The sequence below is a fragment of the Helobdella robusta genome, assembly GCF_000326865.2.
Source record: "Helobdella robusta unplaced genomic scaffold HELROscaffold_2, whole genome shotgun sequence".
NCBI lineage: Eukaryota > Metazoa > Annelida > Clitellata > Rhynchobdellida > Glossiphoniidae > Helobdella > Helobdella robusta.
In genome coordinates, this window is record NW_008704083.1 from 2,156,905 (window position 1) to 2,171,475 (window position 14,571).

The 14,571-nt window shown below is 32.6% G+C and overlaps 3 protein-coding genes across 3 annotated transcripts; 2 read left to right on the forward strand and 1 right to left on the reverse strand.

The window, feature by feature from the left end:
* Window positions 1-1,395: 1,395 nt before the first annotated feature.
* Window positions 1,396-2,345, forward strand: HELRODRAFT_160126 (hypothetical protein; the record flags this gene model as incomplete). The annotated part of the gene is made up of 2 exons (XM_009017134.1): window positions 1,396-1,883; window positions 2,024-2,345. 2 exons carry the CDS (start codon window positions 1,396-1,398, stop codon window positions 2,343-2,345), a joined length of 810 nt encoding a protein of 269 aa, XP_009015382.1.
* Window positions 2,346-3,826: 1,481 nt separating this feature from the next.
* Window positions 3,827-7,004, forward strand: HELRODRAFT_160127 (hypothetical protein; the record flags this gene model as incomplete). The annotated part of the gene is made up of 3 exons (XM_009017135.1): window positions 3,827-5,401; window positions 5,467-5,657; window positions 5,765-7,004. 3 exons carry the CDS (start codon window positions 3,827-3,829, stop codon window positions 7,002-7,004), a joined length of 3,006 nt encoding a protein of 1,001 aa, XP_009015383.1.
* A 345-nt stretch (window positions 7,005-7,349) lies between these two features.
* Window positions 7,350-12,732, reverse strand: HELRODRAFT_63917 (hypothetical protein; the record flags this gene model as incomplete). Its single annotated transcript, XM_009017136.1, has 4 exons — window positions 7,350-7,544; window positions 9,615-9,802; window positions 9,863-10,000; window positions 12,606-12,732. Coding segments are annotated over 4 exons (648 nt in total), but the record flags the coding sequence as incomplete, so codon positions are not given.
* Between the last annotated feature and the right edge of the window lie 1,839 nt (window positions 12,733-14,571).

A 14,571-nucleotide genomic window follows, 5' to 3' on the forward strand; every position in this document is an offset into this window, starting at 1 on the left:
ATAATATATATATATATATATATATATATATATATATATATATATATATATATATATATATATATGCACATTTTATTAAATTTGTATGCCCACTCTGCGTTCAAAAGTTTATTGTTAAGAACTTCAACACCACGTAGTTTTTTGAATTCGTATTTTATTTAAAACATCCATGAAATTTGTCAGCTGACAGCGCTGTTTCGGCTATTTAGCCATCATCGGAGCTGAATATTATTGTGAATACTATTAAAATATTAAAATCATTGAAATGAGATAAATTAGGAAGATATAAAATAATATTAAGATGAAATTAAATTATATATTGAATGCTGATAATAATAGTGTAATAATGTAACGTACCTTTAAAATATGGTTAAATATAAAATTGAACATAAAATTAAATAATTAAACATATTTATAGTTAAATTTTAAGTATCAACAATTTTATAAAATTTAAAAACCAATAGAAACAGGTGTGTATAGAAAGGAGTTGGTATTTAACGTTAATATTGCGTCTATATCGTATTATAGCGTAAATATCGTAGAGAGTTAGCGTGTCCAAATATTGTAGAACAATATATATTAATACTTGAATAATAATTGTCAAAATATTATATCTGCATACATGGATGGGCAAATGGAAGGGCTAAACATCAGTATCAAACAAAGCCGCCAACGATGTCACTACGGATGTCGGCAGTCTACAAGTGACACCATTGGCCTGAATGACATTAGGTAAGCCGAATCTAGGCAAGTAGCTATGTCGCTGTGCTGTGCCATCACCAATGCGGGCCACATTCATACGCAGTGGGGAGATATAACATTGAGAGAACAGCTGAAGAGTATGGTCAAAGCTATTAGTTTGTTTATTGATGGTTGGTTTGTTCCTATGTATATATATATGTCTTATTTTATTTTCAGCATTATTGGATGTGGTTCGTAATCAATTATCTTAGTACCAGCTACCAGTGTAGCACGCGTAAGATCTTGGCCATGCTCATTCAACATGTGATCCTTGATTGCACCGTTCTGTTTATGCATTGTGAGTCTTCTTGAGAGAGTTGTTCGAGTGTGTCCAATTTAAGATTTCACCACGCTGTGTGGCAAAGGGCATATAAATTGGTACACCACGTTCGTTCTCTGAAGACTGTCGCTAGTGTGGTTGTTGTGGTTTCGAATGATCAGGCTTGACGTACGGTTGGTATTGTAGTATATTATTAGTTTAAGCTTGTGGTTTTGGTTGACGGTAATGATGTTAGACTTGATGATGTTTTTTAGTTGAGTTTCGTCTATTTTATAATTGTCGTGCATTTGATTCTGGTAGTATAACTTAGCTTTAGACAAAAATGATGCAGCTCAGTTTTGTGGACGAATATTGAAAAGGCATGAAATAACAACATGCCTGGCACTTGGTGTATTTCAAGATTCAACAACCAGCAGTTTGCATCTGGGGGCTACAATAACAACCAGCAGAATCGAAATTTGATGAAAAGATATTCAGAAATATTAGCAAGTCTATCCGAGTTGGCTGAATCATCATTGAGTGACGGTGAAACAGTTACTGTTGCACTTGGACTTCGTAAAAGAATGAAAAACATCCGTGTGATAATTAGCATGAAAATTTTAAAATTGGTTTATAATATTATTGGTCCTGTATCCAAAGCAGTGCAGGGTATATCAATTGACATAGCGTCTGCAACAGAACTGATAAAAGACTGCATTCATCAGTTTGACATCATAAGAAGAAATGCTGATTTGACGTGGAAAACAATATGCAGTGAATCGAAATCATTCACAACAGCACATGGCATCAGCCCAGATTTTGATTTTGAAAGACGTCGTACGAAAAAAAAATGTTTGATGAACGTTGCAGCGACGAATGTTCAGTTGGAATAAATAAAATGAAAAATGAATGCTTTTTAATTGTTTTAAATGAGGTGAATCAACAAATGAAAAGTAGATTTGAGCAGCAAAATTTGGTTTTTTTAAAAGAACTTTCGCTATTTACTCCCAAAACACTTTTAAGCAACCGTTGTGTTAAGGCTAATGAAATAGAAACTGTTTGTAACCAGTATAGTGTCAACGCAGAGGATGTTGCAAATGAACTGAACGAATTTAAAAAAGCATACACGTTGCTAAAAAATGACGAAAAGATGGAAAACCTGTCTGCAGGTTCAGGTTATGACTCTGGCATGGAAATATTTTCTGATAAATCAGATGAAGAAGATGACAATAACAATATGGCATATAAAGAAGCCCAAACGAATGATACTAATAATTGGAAAAATTGCAGTTTATTAAACCACTTAATGTTCTTCATCAACTATCTGGTTACTGCAATTTGCTGATGCTATACAGAATATTTGCTACTCTTGCTTTATCAAGTACCTCTGCAGAAAGAGCTTTAAGTAAGCTGAAAATTATAAAGAACCGCCTAAGGTCTACCATGGCAGATGATTATTTATCAGCATTAATGATAATAGCAGCAGAGAAAGATATTCTTCAAACATTCACTGATGAACAAATAATAACGTTGCATTGTCAAGCCTGTCTTTAAAGTCTCAACTGTTGTATAATTAAAAAATATTAATTAAATTTCGACAGAAGTTATATTTGTATATATCGCATTTTTTTTATTTTCATTGTTTAAAATTGTTCTTTTTTTCATTTTACTTACTCAACTTTATAAGAGAAGTTTTTGTTATCTTATCAGAAAAAACATTGTTGAACATTAAAGAGTTGTGTTGTGTGTGTGTTCACATTTTTAGTACACATTATAAAATAGAGCCGGACGGACATGGGAGGGATTTTTGCCTCCAACATTTAGGGGGGGGGGGATAGACGCCCCTGCTGTAAATTATATATATCCGCTATTGAATTGCATACAACAAAAATGTCATCAACGTAACGGGCGTAGATCAATGATTTGTTGTCTGGTTCGGCAAAAGTCTTATTTTCTAGATCGGTCATATAAAACTCAGCAAACAATGGACCCAATGGCGATCCCATGGCAACACCGTTGATCTGGAGGTAAAGCGACCCATCAGGAGTTGTAAACGGGTTCTTAACAGTACAATAGCCGAAACAGCGCTGTCAGCTGACAAATTTCATGGATGTTTTGAATAAATACGAATTCAAAAAACTACGTGGTGTTGAAGTTCTTATCAAATTACTTTTGAACTCAAAGTGGGCGTACAAATTTAATGTAATATGCATCAACGAAGGCCTTGTCTCAAACTATATATATATATATATATATATATATATATATATATATATATATGCCGCGTTCATTATTTTCTATAAGATCATCAATGAACACTTACTTGGATTTATATTGCACCGTTAAATATATAATTTTGCTTTTCTTATGGTATGTTCAATGTCAGTATTAATTATATTATACAATTGAAGGTACACATGTTTGCGACAATATATAATTGTTTTTTAGGCAATTATTACCATCTCATCATAACTATGCTTTTTAAGGTAAATTAAATATGCTACTAAAGTCGTGGAAAACTTTTTTTATCATGAATATCAATTTATTTAAATATTTAATAATATTTAAAAATTATTTTTAAAATATTACTGAATAATTAGAATATTTAATTATCTAATTTGTGATGGCATATTATGACAACCGATGTTACCATAAATATACAACTATGTTTTTATATTAAAACTGTTTAATGTGCTTAACTCTTTCTTTGTAATTGAATTTTCAATAATTAAAAATTCGTTTTGTTCTAAATTTTTGTTGCACACCAAATGCTATTGACGACTTCTTTATTAGATTTAACGATAATCATTTTGAAACAACAGCACGATGTACGACTGCACATTGACGTCCGAAGAACAGTCAAATTTTGTTTGGCAGGCCTCTGAGGACCGTGCACCTAAACAAGATGGAGAAATGAGTTTAATCAAAGGTGATTTAATTTCAGATGTTAAACTTTTAAACGATCAATGGGGCATCGGCAGAAATTATAGAGGTTTTGTTGGAATGTTTCCTCTAAGATTCGTGGTTCCAGTTGATGATTGTTCTAGTAATCCACAATTTTTGAGGTTACCTGTTAATTCCCTTTTAGACGAAATAGGACAAATGAGCCATAATGACATCAACAAATTTACCCTTTCTTCAAAATCAAACACTTCAAATAGCTTAAAAATGACTGGAAATGTTGAAATGGCTGATCAGCTGGAATCAAATATAGAAAACCAATTTGTAAAATATAGTAAAAGCCAGAACAATATTGATAATGAAAATTGCAATCAAACGGAAGATTTACATAAAAACGTTCCTCAAAACCAAATAAAGGGAACATCCAATTTTTTTTCAAAACCAAAAATGCTAGTAAAGCCCAGACCGGGGAATGCAAATAAAATTACTTCCAAAAATGGTTCCTCATCTTCTCTACAACATTCACAGAATTCAAATAAAGATATAATAAAAACAAATGCAACATTTCCAGCAAAAAGTTGTTTAACCATGGGTCTAATTTGGAAACCCATGTCGTCTCTAAACCAAAATTCACATCAAACAAAGCCTTCTCCCAACAGCAGTTACAACTGCTACTGCAAAAAATCTACCGATCCTAATTATTTTAATCGCCATTCAACAGTTTCTAGCCATCACCACATGTCAAATTTAGAGTTGTATGAAAATGTTCATCTTCAAAATGTTAACGATCAAATTAGAAACTCCATGTACTCTAGGGTAAACAAAAAACCATTAATAAAACCTAGATCAATGCAAACACTAAGCAACAATGCGTCGTTTACCGCTGATTCAGTCTATTCAGAACCCAACAGTAATAAAGCTTTGTTTACAAACTCCTTAATGAAACAAAACGTGACAAGAATTCCGTCGAGAACTGGGCAAAAGATATCTTTCTTAAGAGTCGCTGGATGTGCAATGACTTCTCTACTTATTGCTGTTTTTGTGGCCTTAATGATGTACTTTTTACTCAGTTATGAGCTTCTCTGCGTGTTTATTACTTTTTGTGTGCTTTCAACCATTTCCTTCACGATCTTACTCATTTCAAGACTTTTGCGATGTTTGTTGGCCATACTTCTACCGTCCTTGGCAACCCTTAAAGGAAACATTTTTTTAATTTGTATAGTGTGGGTGCTTGTTATAGTTGAACCAATAATACACATAGAAAACAACATGAAAGCTACAATAGACAGCATGAGCTGTTTGATGGAAATGTCATACAACCAAACAAACACTATTTTGAAACCGTATGATGCGCTCATTAACCAAATCAATAAAACTGTCATATATATGGAAGTTTCTGCTCAAAATGTAATTAACAGTTTAATGCCCTTAGAAAAAAATTTAAATAAAATAGAATCAGAAGTAAATTACGGACGTATCAGTCTGCTGGGAACAAAAAAGGTTACAATTAGCGGTTTATTTTAATATTAAATTCCTTATTGAGATTTTTTTATAATTTTATACAGACTTGCCTGGAGCAAATGAACACTGCTTATAAAATTTGCGAAGACAGTTTGTCTCAAGCCTATAAGCAATGTCAGAGCGTTCTTGAACAGATTGGGATTGTTTACCAGCAAGCCAGAGCGGCACTTGATAGTTTAGACCCATATAAATGGGGTCAGACACATGCAAAATATAAAAGAGATGCATACGGCAGGTTAAACATCAAATTTTTATGCGTCGTAAAGTCAAACATGAATAACGAATTTGTTAAGATAATGTAAACCGTTATTTTGTCACGGATTTTTATTTTTATAATTACAGATCGAATTCAATCAGTTCTCGTGACAACCAGCTAATTTGTAAACATCTGAATGAACCACAAATTTGCAAAAATCAAGTAGATCCAGAAGATGTTTGTCATCCAACTTTATGGGTGGGGAATGCCATACAAGAAGCTGTAAACGAAACGTTAAGTGCCTTGAAACAATTGACGAATTCTCTCCAGTTCCACGTCACTGATGCTCCTTATGTTGAAGCTAGATCTAAAACTATAGAAAAGTCTAACAACTTCAATCGTAAAATAATGGACGCTTACAAAGTTTATCTTGGTTACTTTCAATTGGCCTTATTCTTCATAGCGAAAATATGTCCTTTTTCAATTTTGATCGTTTTTAGTGCGGCCTACAATTATATAAAACTCTATGTAACAGATGACAAACATGATAATTGTTATCTGGATAAAAGCTTTGATAGGATTGATCACATGATAAGCAGCCTCACAAATAGACCACTTCTAACACCATTTAGCGATCACGAAAAAATTTACGTCAGTAACGAATTGCAATACGAAAAATCTAGAAAGGGCCACAGCCAGCTTTGCATTTTTTTCTTGAATCTCCTCTTTGTGGGAACTATATACTACTTATGTTACAGACACATTTATGCGCTACAGTTAATAAGTGATCACCAGATCAAACAGCTTGACGGTCTTGATTCTATTGAAATGGTGGTCGTCGGCGAAGGATTATTCGTAGAACTGATCAACGTGTTTTTAAAAAGCCTTCATCCATCAAAAATTTGGAATAACTTAACAAACACTGACCACTGTGTAAAAAAACTAGAAAAAATTTCATTTGTAATTTTAGCTGTCATTGTGGCCGTAAACTTGCTTTTATTTTTATTAATCGTATTTAAACGTTCTTTTCGGAAATGGCGCCACAAAATTGTTAGTTATTTTTACAAAGAAAGACACCAGTCAAGACTTATATGGTTACACGATCAAATGAGCTTCAGACGATCGCTTTACCCAGAAATAATTTATGAATCAGTTCGTTCCAAATATAGAAAGATTATCATGCGTGTTAAAATAAGTAATTTTCACTCGTGTCTAGCTAAAATAAAGTCAACTTGCAAAAGCCGTAGATGTCTGGTGTGTGACTCAAAAGAAACAAATTTATCATACAGTTGCACGATTGAAATCTGTGCTGGAGTGTACTGTGCATCCTGCTTTCGAGACATGAGAGAGACTTGTCCATTGTGTCGGTTTGAAACAATCAGATAGCATTCAATAGCATTCAACGAAACTAACCGAAAACTATCTTAAAATGTTATAACTTCTAAAACCTCCGTTAAGAACATTGAACAGCCGGTTTTGAAATATAATTTAAAAAAATTTTTGTCAACATTTTTAATTGCAAATCATATAAGATATTTTTTTTAAGTTAACTTAAACACAACAATCTTAATTATCCTTATTAATAGTTATGGTTAACTTAGATTTTGTTGAAACATCTTTGTTTTCCATTTTCGAAATTTCAGTAAACACTTCAGTCATAACAGCTTCCGCCTCCACATCATTTATTCTTTCCCTGCATACAAAAATAAATTTTATGCAAAAATGTTTTGCTTAAAATAAAAATTGAAAAAAACCCGAACCAACTACCGACCTATATTTTTTCATTAAGTCATAAGTATCCCATGGCTTAGCAATTGCAGGAAGTTTAGCCTTGTCAAGAACTTTTTGTGGTAGATCCAAGTCCTGTAAGCCTTTCAAATTTTGTCTCTCCCACCTTTCGTGCCAGGGTTTAGGATTTAATTTTACCTTCAAAAAAAGTTAAATACTAATAATAGTAATGTAGTAAATATTAACTATAAATTTGATTATGTGTAATATTTGTATAAAGCTTTCAAACTTGGTTCACTGAAAAAATTACCTAGTAAACAAACAAATAAATAAGTAAATAAATCATTATAGAACAGAGTTTCACACGTTCATTCTTTAGGGGACATTGAGGCTTTACAGTGGAGTTGTATTATTGATATTTTATAGATATTGATTAATTGTACTGTCTATTAATTTATTGGAATAATTATTATTAATTAAAATATGTTTGATGCGGCACTCACGCCAAAGGTTAAAGGTTTCTCTCTCTCTTTTGCGTTTGCTTCAGAGGTTTCAACGACAAACACACACAGCGTATATGAATACGCGTGCAAACCACGCATCATACACATTGCATATAATAGGCGGGGATCACTTAGTATTCGAACCCAGTCATTGCAATGGCAAGACAAGGCGCCTTTAACCAATGAGCCATCACGTAACGACAAAACAGCGCTGTTGCCTCGTTATGACACAAATGTTGAATAAATACGATTTTCAACAATTTCGTCGTGTTAAGTGTATTGTTAAAAAGTTAACGATAAATGGACAAACGTTTTTAACAAAATATGTATTAACATGTAGACCTCGTTCCTATATATATATATATATATATATATATATATATATATATATATATTTGATTGAATGTTCTTGCCCATTTTGTATTAATTAATTTCTTTTGGGTTTGTTCAATAAGACGCAATTGTTGTAATTCAATTTTATTAAACTCGTCAAGCATTTCGAACGGCTGACGACGTCGTTTCGACAGTGTATGTCATCATCAGAGCCTACGTTAAATTATTAAATATGAATTGAATATTTAAAATTGTAAAATCAAGAAGAATAAACGAACCAAATTGGGAAAATATAAGCGTAAAATGATTAAGGAAATTAAATTAAAATTAATGTAAAAATTTAACTTTTGAAATTCATTTCACATAATTTGTATATTGTATATTTTATTATCAGTTATCATAACATTTAATTTATTTTATTGGCCAGTTAAGTACCTTTACTCAAATTTCGTATACTTATTAATATATATATATATATATATATATATATATATATATATATATGATACGCCCTTAGTATATATAGCTGTTAAGGTTAGACAGATATGGTAATAGGTAGGAACTATAGAGTTGTTAAAAAAGATTTACAGCAGAAGAGTGGGTGACAAACTAAAATAATCTGAATGGCATAGTAACTAAACAAAGTTATTTTTCAGGATTAACAAATGGCTAGTGAGTTATCTCAGACGTCGAGGTACCATATTTCTCGTTATTAAAAGTTAAAGCTCATTCTTTCTTTTGCACTTGATTCAGAGGTATCAACGACAAACACACACAACGTATATGAATACGCGTGAAAACAGGCATCACACACATTGAATATAATAGGCGAGGATCTTTTTGTATTCGAACCCAGTCACTACAACAGCAATACCAGGCGCCTCTAATCATTGAGCCATCACGCTATCCGATTATGTGATAACCTAGTTCGTATCTGGTCGAAACTCAATGATTATTATCATATGCCTTTTCTTGCGTATGATGTGACGCTTGCGGATACATGCAAAGTGTGTATGGACGTTGTGTGATTTGGATGTGCCCTTATGGTTAAATTTCAATAATGTTTGTAAAATATGACTATAAAAGGCTATGTGCTAAGGCGATTTACCAAATGTCAAAAAGTTTTATAGAACATCGTCAAGAAACAATGGCACAACAGATCAATGCAATGTTCACCAATAAAATGATGTTAATCTTAAAAATTTTATTATATAATTATTGAACCATGATAACAACTTTTTAACATGAGTTTAATAAGTCTCAACATAATGAAGTTCGACATTTGATATTTGTTAATAATCATTAGTCAAAGATTAGCGGCTGAAATAACTCGCTAATAACCATCATTTCCTTCACTAAAAAAATAATGATAGAAATGACTAAGAAACACACAAATTCAAGTAAAAGCAAAATAGTGAACAAAATAGCAAACTTTTAATGAGTTGGTAGGTACAGGTTCGTTGGGGGGATGTTGGATAGGCAACATATCAAAAGAAAATGTGCTGTATTCTTGAGGAGCATCTCTCAGATAAAACAATTCATTGTCTAGACGTTTCTCTAGTCTTAATACTTCAATCTTCAATATCAAAGGACAATAGAGATCATACGTAATTTCGACGCCTGAAAAGGTTAATTCAATGTTTTTATACAAATTTTATCAGTTAAACCAATAAAGTTTACAACCTTGTCCATCAACAATATTTCTCAAAGTAAAATTAGCTCTAAGTCCTATGGCTGCTCTCTCAATGCATATGCCAACAAACTTGCTCTCCTTGTTGGAAGCATGCGGATCAATTACGGTAACGCTCATTACGCTTCCTGTATATTAACATAAATAAAAAAATGTTTCAATCAAGCTGTAAGTAACAAACATAAATCAAAAATCAAAAACTAGAATAAAAAATGGATGCGTACGAATATGAACAAACTTTTGAAAAACTCAAAATTCAAACAGGAGTACGTCAAGGAAACATTCAGTCGCCGCTAATCTTTGACATTGTCACAGATAATGCAAAAAACTCATTTCATGGTGCAAAGGGAGTTCAACTTGGTACGAATGATTTTCTCATTGATTTGACAGCGACATTGCCGATCGTATATCTACAACTGCGCAGAATATCAATTCAAGTAAAACCAATGTTATGAGGACAGACAGATCATATGCAAATGTGGAATACGTTTTAGAAATATACACTCATGTGCGAAAGTATTGCACGTTTAGAAAAAAAATTCAAACGTATTCAACATAAATTTGAGTGATAGGTATTGTAAATCATGTATGTATAAGTTTAACAAGCAATTATTTCAAAGCGCTTTATATAAGTTAAATAAATAAATAAACTCGTCTGCTCGGTCATTTATCCACCCATAGACTCTTGCCGTCGGTTCAGTCGGCTTAGGGATCTGGTTCATCTACGGAAACTGCTCTCCTAAAGGTATTTAGTGATATAGCAAAACATGTTGATAATGGTAATGTGGTATTGTTGGCGCTTTTGGATCTCATGCGGTGCTTTTAAAAAGATTATCGGTCTCGTTTGGTATTGGTGGTGTGGTGCTTGATTGGTTCGCTTCATATCTGACAGGTCGTGCACAAAAAGTATGTTTCGGTAGATTGGTGTCTGATGAGATGAAAATGCAAACGGGTGAAACACAGGGATCGGTACTTTGTCCGATATTATTTCTCATGTACGTGTTTGGTTTACCAGGTTTTGATTTATGATCATGGTCTGGGGCTTCACATGTATGAAGATGACCTACAAATCTATTCTGCAGGCCCAATAAAAAATTTAAACTATATACAAAGTATGTCTATTAAATGTCCTTATTTATGTTCAAATATCTCAAAAATAATTTGTCAGCTAATTTTTCAAACATGTTCATTTGAACATGTTTGATTGATTGATTGATACTTAGTCCTGTATCGTATTTACAGTCATTAAATTTAATAAACATTATATACATTTTTCAAATAGATTAATGTTCACTTATTTATTTCAACGTCATTTATCATTTATGTTTGATTTTTCTCTTCGTTAGATTTGCTTTCATTTAAAATGTCAATCGCCATTGGATTGTATAGGGCTATACTAGTGGCTGGTGGCATACCACAAGGTTTTGCCTTACTTTGGTCTCCATGTCTCATTCAATTTTATTTGATTCGTTTTTCATTTAATCTTGATTTGACGTATAAAGCTTTTAAAAACAAAACAAAAACATACTCCCAAACTTGATGTTTCAAGAGAAGAAAATTAAAATTGCGTGATTAATCAGGATAGGTTTAAGGGCTGCGGCTTTTGCCCTCACTCCAACAGTGCATTAGAAGAAAGGCAATATATAATCAATTCTACTCTATCGGATAAATATTTTACTGAAACGGGTTCAGAAGGCGGACAATGTTGAAATCGCACGTTACACAATCAGAAATATTTCCAGATGGCCTAGTGGTTGAGGTCGCCTGGTCCTGTTTTGCAGGGCGTGACCGAGTCCGAATATAACAACAAGGAATCCCGCCTATCATATACCTTGTGTGCTGCGTCATTAAGCACGTATTTTTATCTGCTGTCTGTGTGTTTATCCAACCGCCAACTCCCCTGCTATGAAATGCTCATCCTTTAAGCATTCCCTTAGTCTGGTCGCAAAAATGATCGTAGAAAGAATAAACAATAATTCAATAATTAGATTTTAAAATAATAGTTTTTTGGCTGAACACAACAGTATCTTCAGCATTTCTATATCAAACAAATACTTTTTTAATTCAAACAATTCAGATAAAAACACTGCAACAAACTAGATAGTTTTCACAACCTAATTATTCAATAAATCCTTGGACGCCAATGCAGTAACCTACACAATTTTTTTTCGATGGTGAAATAGTTTAAGAGATATTTCAAGGAGATTAAAGAAAGTTAGATTTATTAAAAACTCCAGCTTCTTAAAAGGTTTTCACGCTGTACATATATATTTATTTATTTAAAAGTAAAATATTAGCAGAAAAGGTAAAAGCAACTGGGAGAAATTGATAATATTTGTGGATTCAACACACCAAACACAAAATACATCAATATTTTACAAGATATTTTGGTAGTCAACATTCATGTGGCGTAGTGTGACTGACGGTTTAATTAATAGTTAAGGTACCTGGCCTTGTTAATACAGTGACCGAGATCGAATGTAAAGAAATCCCCGCCTATCACATGCAAAAGTGTGTGATGCGTTAAATCACGTATACACTGTCTGTTTGTTGAAATAATAATAATGTTTTAATAATAATAATGCGCCTCACTTGCTTGTCAAGGCTCTATATAATTATAATTATGATTATTATTATGCGAATACTTGTGACAGGAAATAACAAAACGTTTGTTATTCTGTTACTAGCACATCCACAAATCATGAAAAATGTATATGTACAAAAATTTCTTACCAACATAAAACTCAGGAATATTTATAACAAATCGTCTTTTAAACATGTCTTGTCTCTCCAGCATCTCAGCCAGCTTGTCTCGCCTTCGTCTATCATGGTTAGGTAAAAATTCGGGAAAAATATACCTGCGTTCAAAATTTTTTAAATATATTGACTATAAATTAGGATATTATGTAACGAGTAAGACTGAGCTTAAAGCAATATTATTATTATTATTATTATTATTATATATATGGTTACGTTTGAACATTCAAAAAATATACAATTCGAACATTATAGTGAAACTGCTAACATATCATCAGCACAAAAATATTTATTTAAATGACAGAATATTTAAGTCCATTAAAACAAAGATATAGTTAACAACCAGGATTGCCAATAGCAAAGAAGCGTTAGCGGTGCTACTCTAGCACCGCTACTTTTTTTAGCAGTAGCGTTTGAAAATTTATTGTTGCCAAGAAAAAAAGAAAGCTCTCGAATAAATGGTCAAGGATAAACATTTTAAAATGATTTACATGATTTAAATGAAACTTTTATCGCATCCGATTTCGCTGAAATCAGATTTTTCAAACAAATCCCGACGGATTAATAACGAGTAATTCGGACTACATTTCCTAACTATGCTTAAAATTTAATTTAAAATGTTGGAGTTTCCCAGGAACAATCGGATATACATCCAATTTGTCGAAATTTTGATATAGAATATCATTATTTAAGAAGCCGACAATTATCGAAAAAACTAAAAAAAATTCAAAATATCAATTTCGAAAATTTCCGACAGTTAAAAATATAGGACTCAGTACTTGATCCGTTGATCGCATGTTTGTGGAATTTTAAAGCCAACGTAATTTTCATTAAATTCCAGGAGGTGGAAAAATATTTTTTGTCAAACAAATAGTTCAGTTAGTGAGGAGTTCATGCCGGAAGGTAGAAATGTTCATTTGCCAAAATTTCAAATGTTCATCTGCCAGAAATCAGTGAACCTACGGTAGAGCGAAAAACTTGACGATTGTGCAGGTTACAAACAATATGAAAAATCCTCTTTAATGGGATTTTTTGGCTACCAATTTTGATGGTAGACCGTCAAGTTATTCGCTGTTCACTGATTTCTGGCAGATAAACATTTGAAAAATAATACTATTCTACCTTCCGACAAACAACTCCTCACTAACTGAACTCCTTGTTTGACAAAAAATACTCTTCCACCTCCTGGAAAGCAACTCCTCAGGCATGTCTTCGTAACCTTTGCTCGTCAACTCCTCAAAACTTTCGTTTACACCCTCTATGCCAACTTTTTCACTCCTCTCTCATTGGCTGCGAACTAGGTTGCGCCAACTTTTGAAATATATAGCATAGAGCTTAACAAACCATGACAATGTGCATATGCAATAGAAAAAACTGTTTCAGCTAAATTTGCCGATTTTCTGTAAACAATGATCTCACCATCACGCTTATTGAAGAGACCTTTTCGAAAAATTTTGTAGTCAGGAGATGATCTTTTTAGTGGCGGATTTAGGGGGGCTTCCGTAACAAGCAGCATTTTTATTATAACTTAGTTTTTACACACGAAAACAGAGTTTTAAGTAGAAAATTTACCAAAAATTTGCGAGATAAGTAAAAAAGGTCACCAGTCTAATTTTGGTCATATCCGCAAAAACAGTAGTTTTTTGAACCTCGACAAATTTTTAATTTTGCCGTCCGTCAACGTTTTCTAGATCCGCCCCTGAGTTTTAACAATAGTCTGCATATCCAATATTTAAGTTTTACCATGTTTTTAGCGTTTCGGATGTGTACGATTAGTAGTTGATAAAGTTTGACAGGTTTACGCAAGGATAAATTTCATGCAATTGAGGTTTCGATTGTCAACTTCTGTGTTGCACAGTTTACAGTGGTTGTAGTAATTACTAATTAGTTGAGTATTTACATAGGGATGTTGATCTAGTCATAGAAAATCAATTCATGTCAA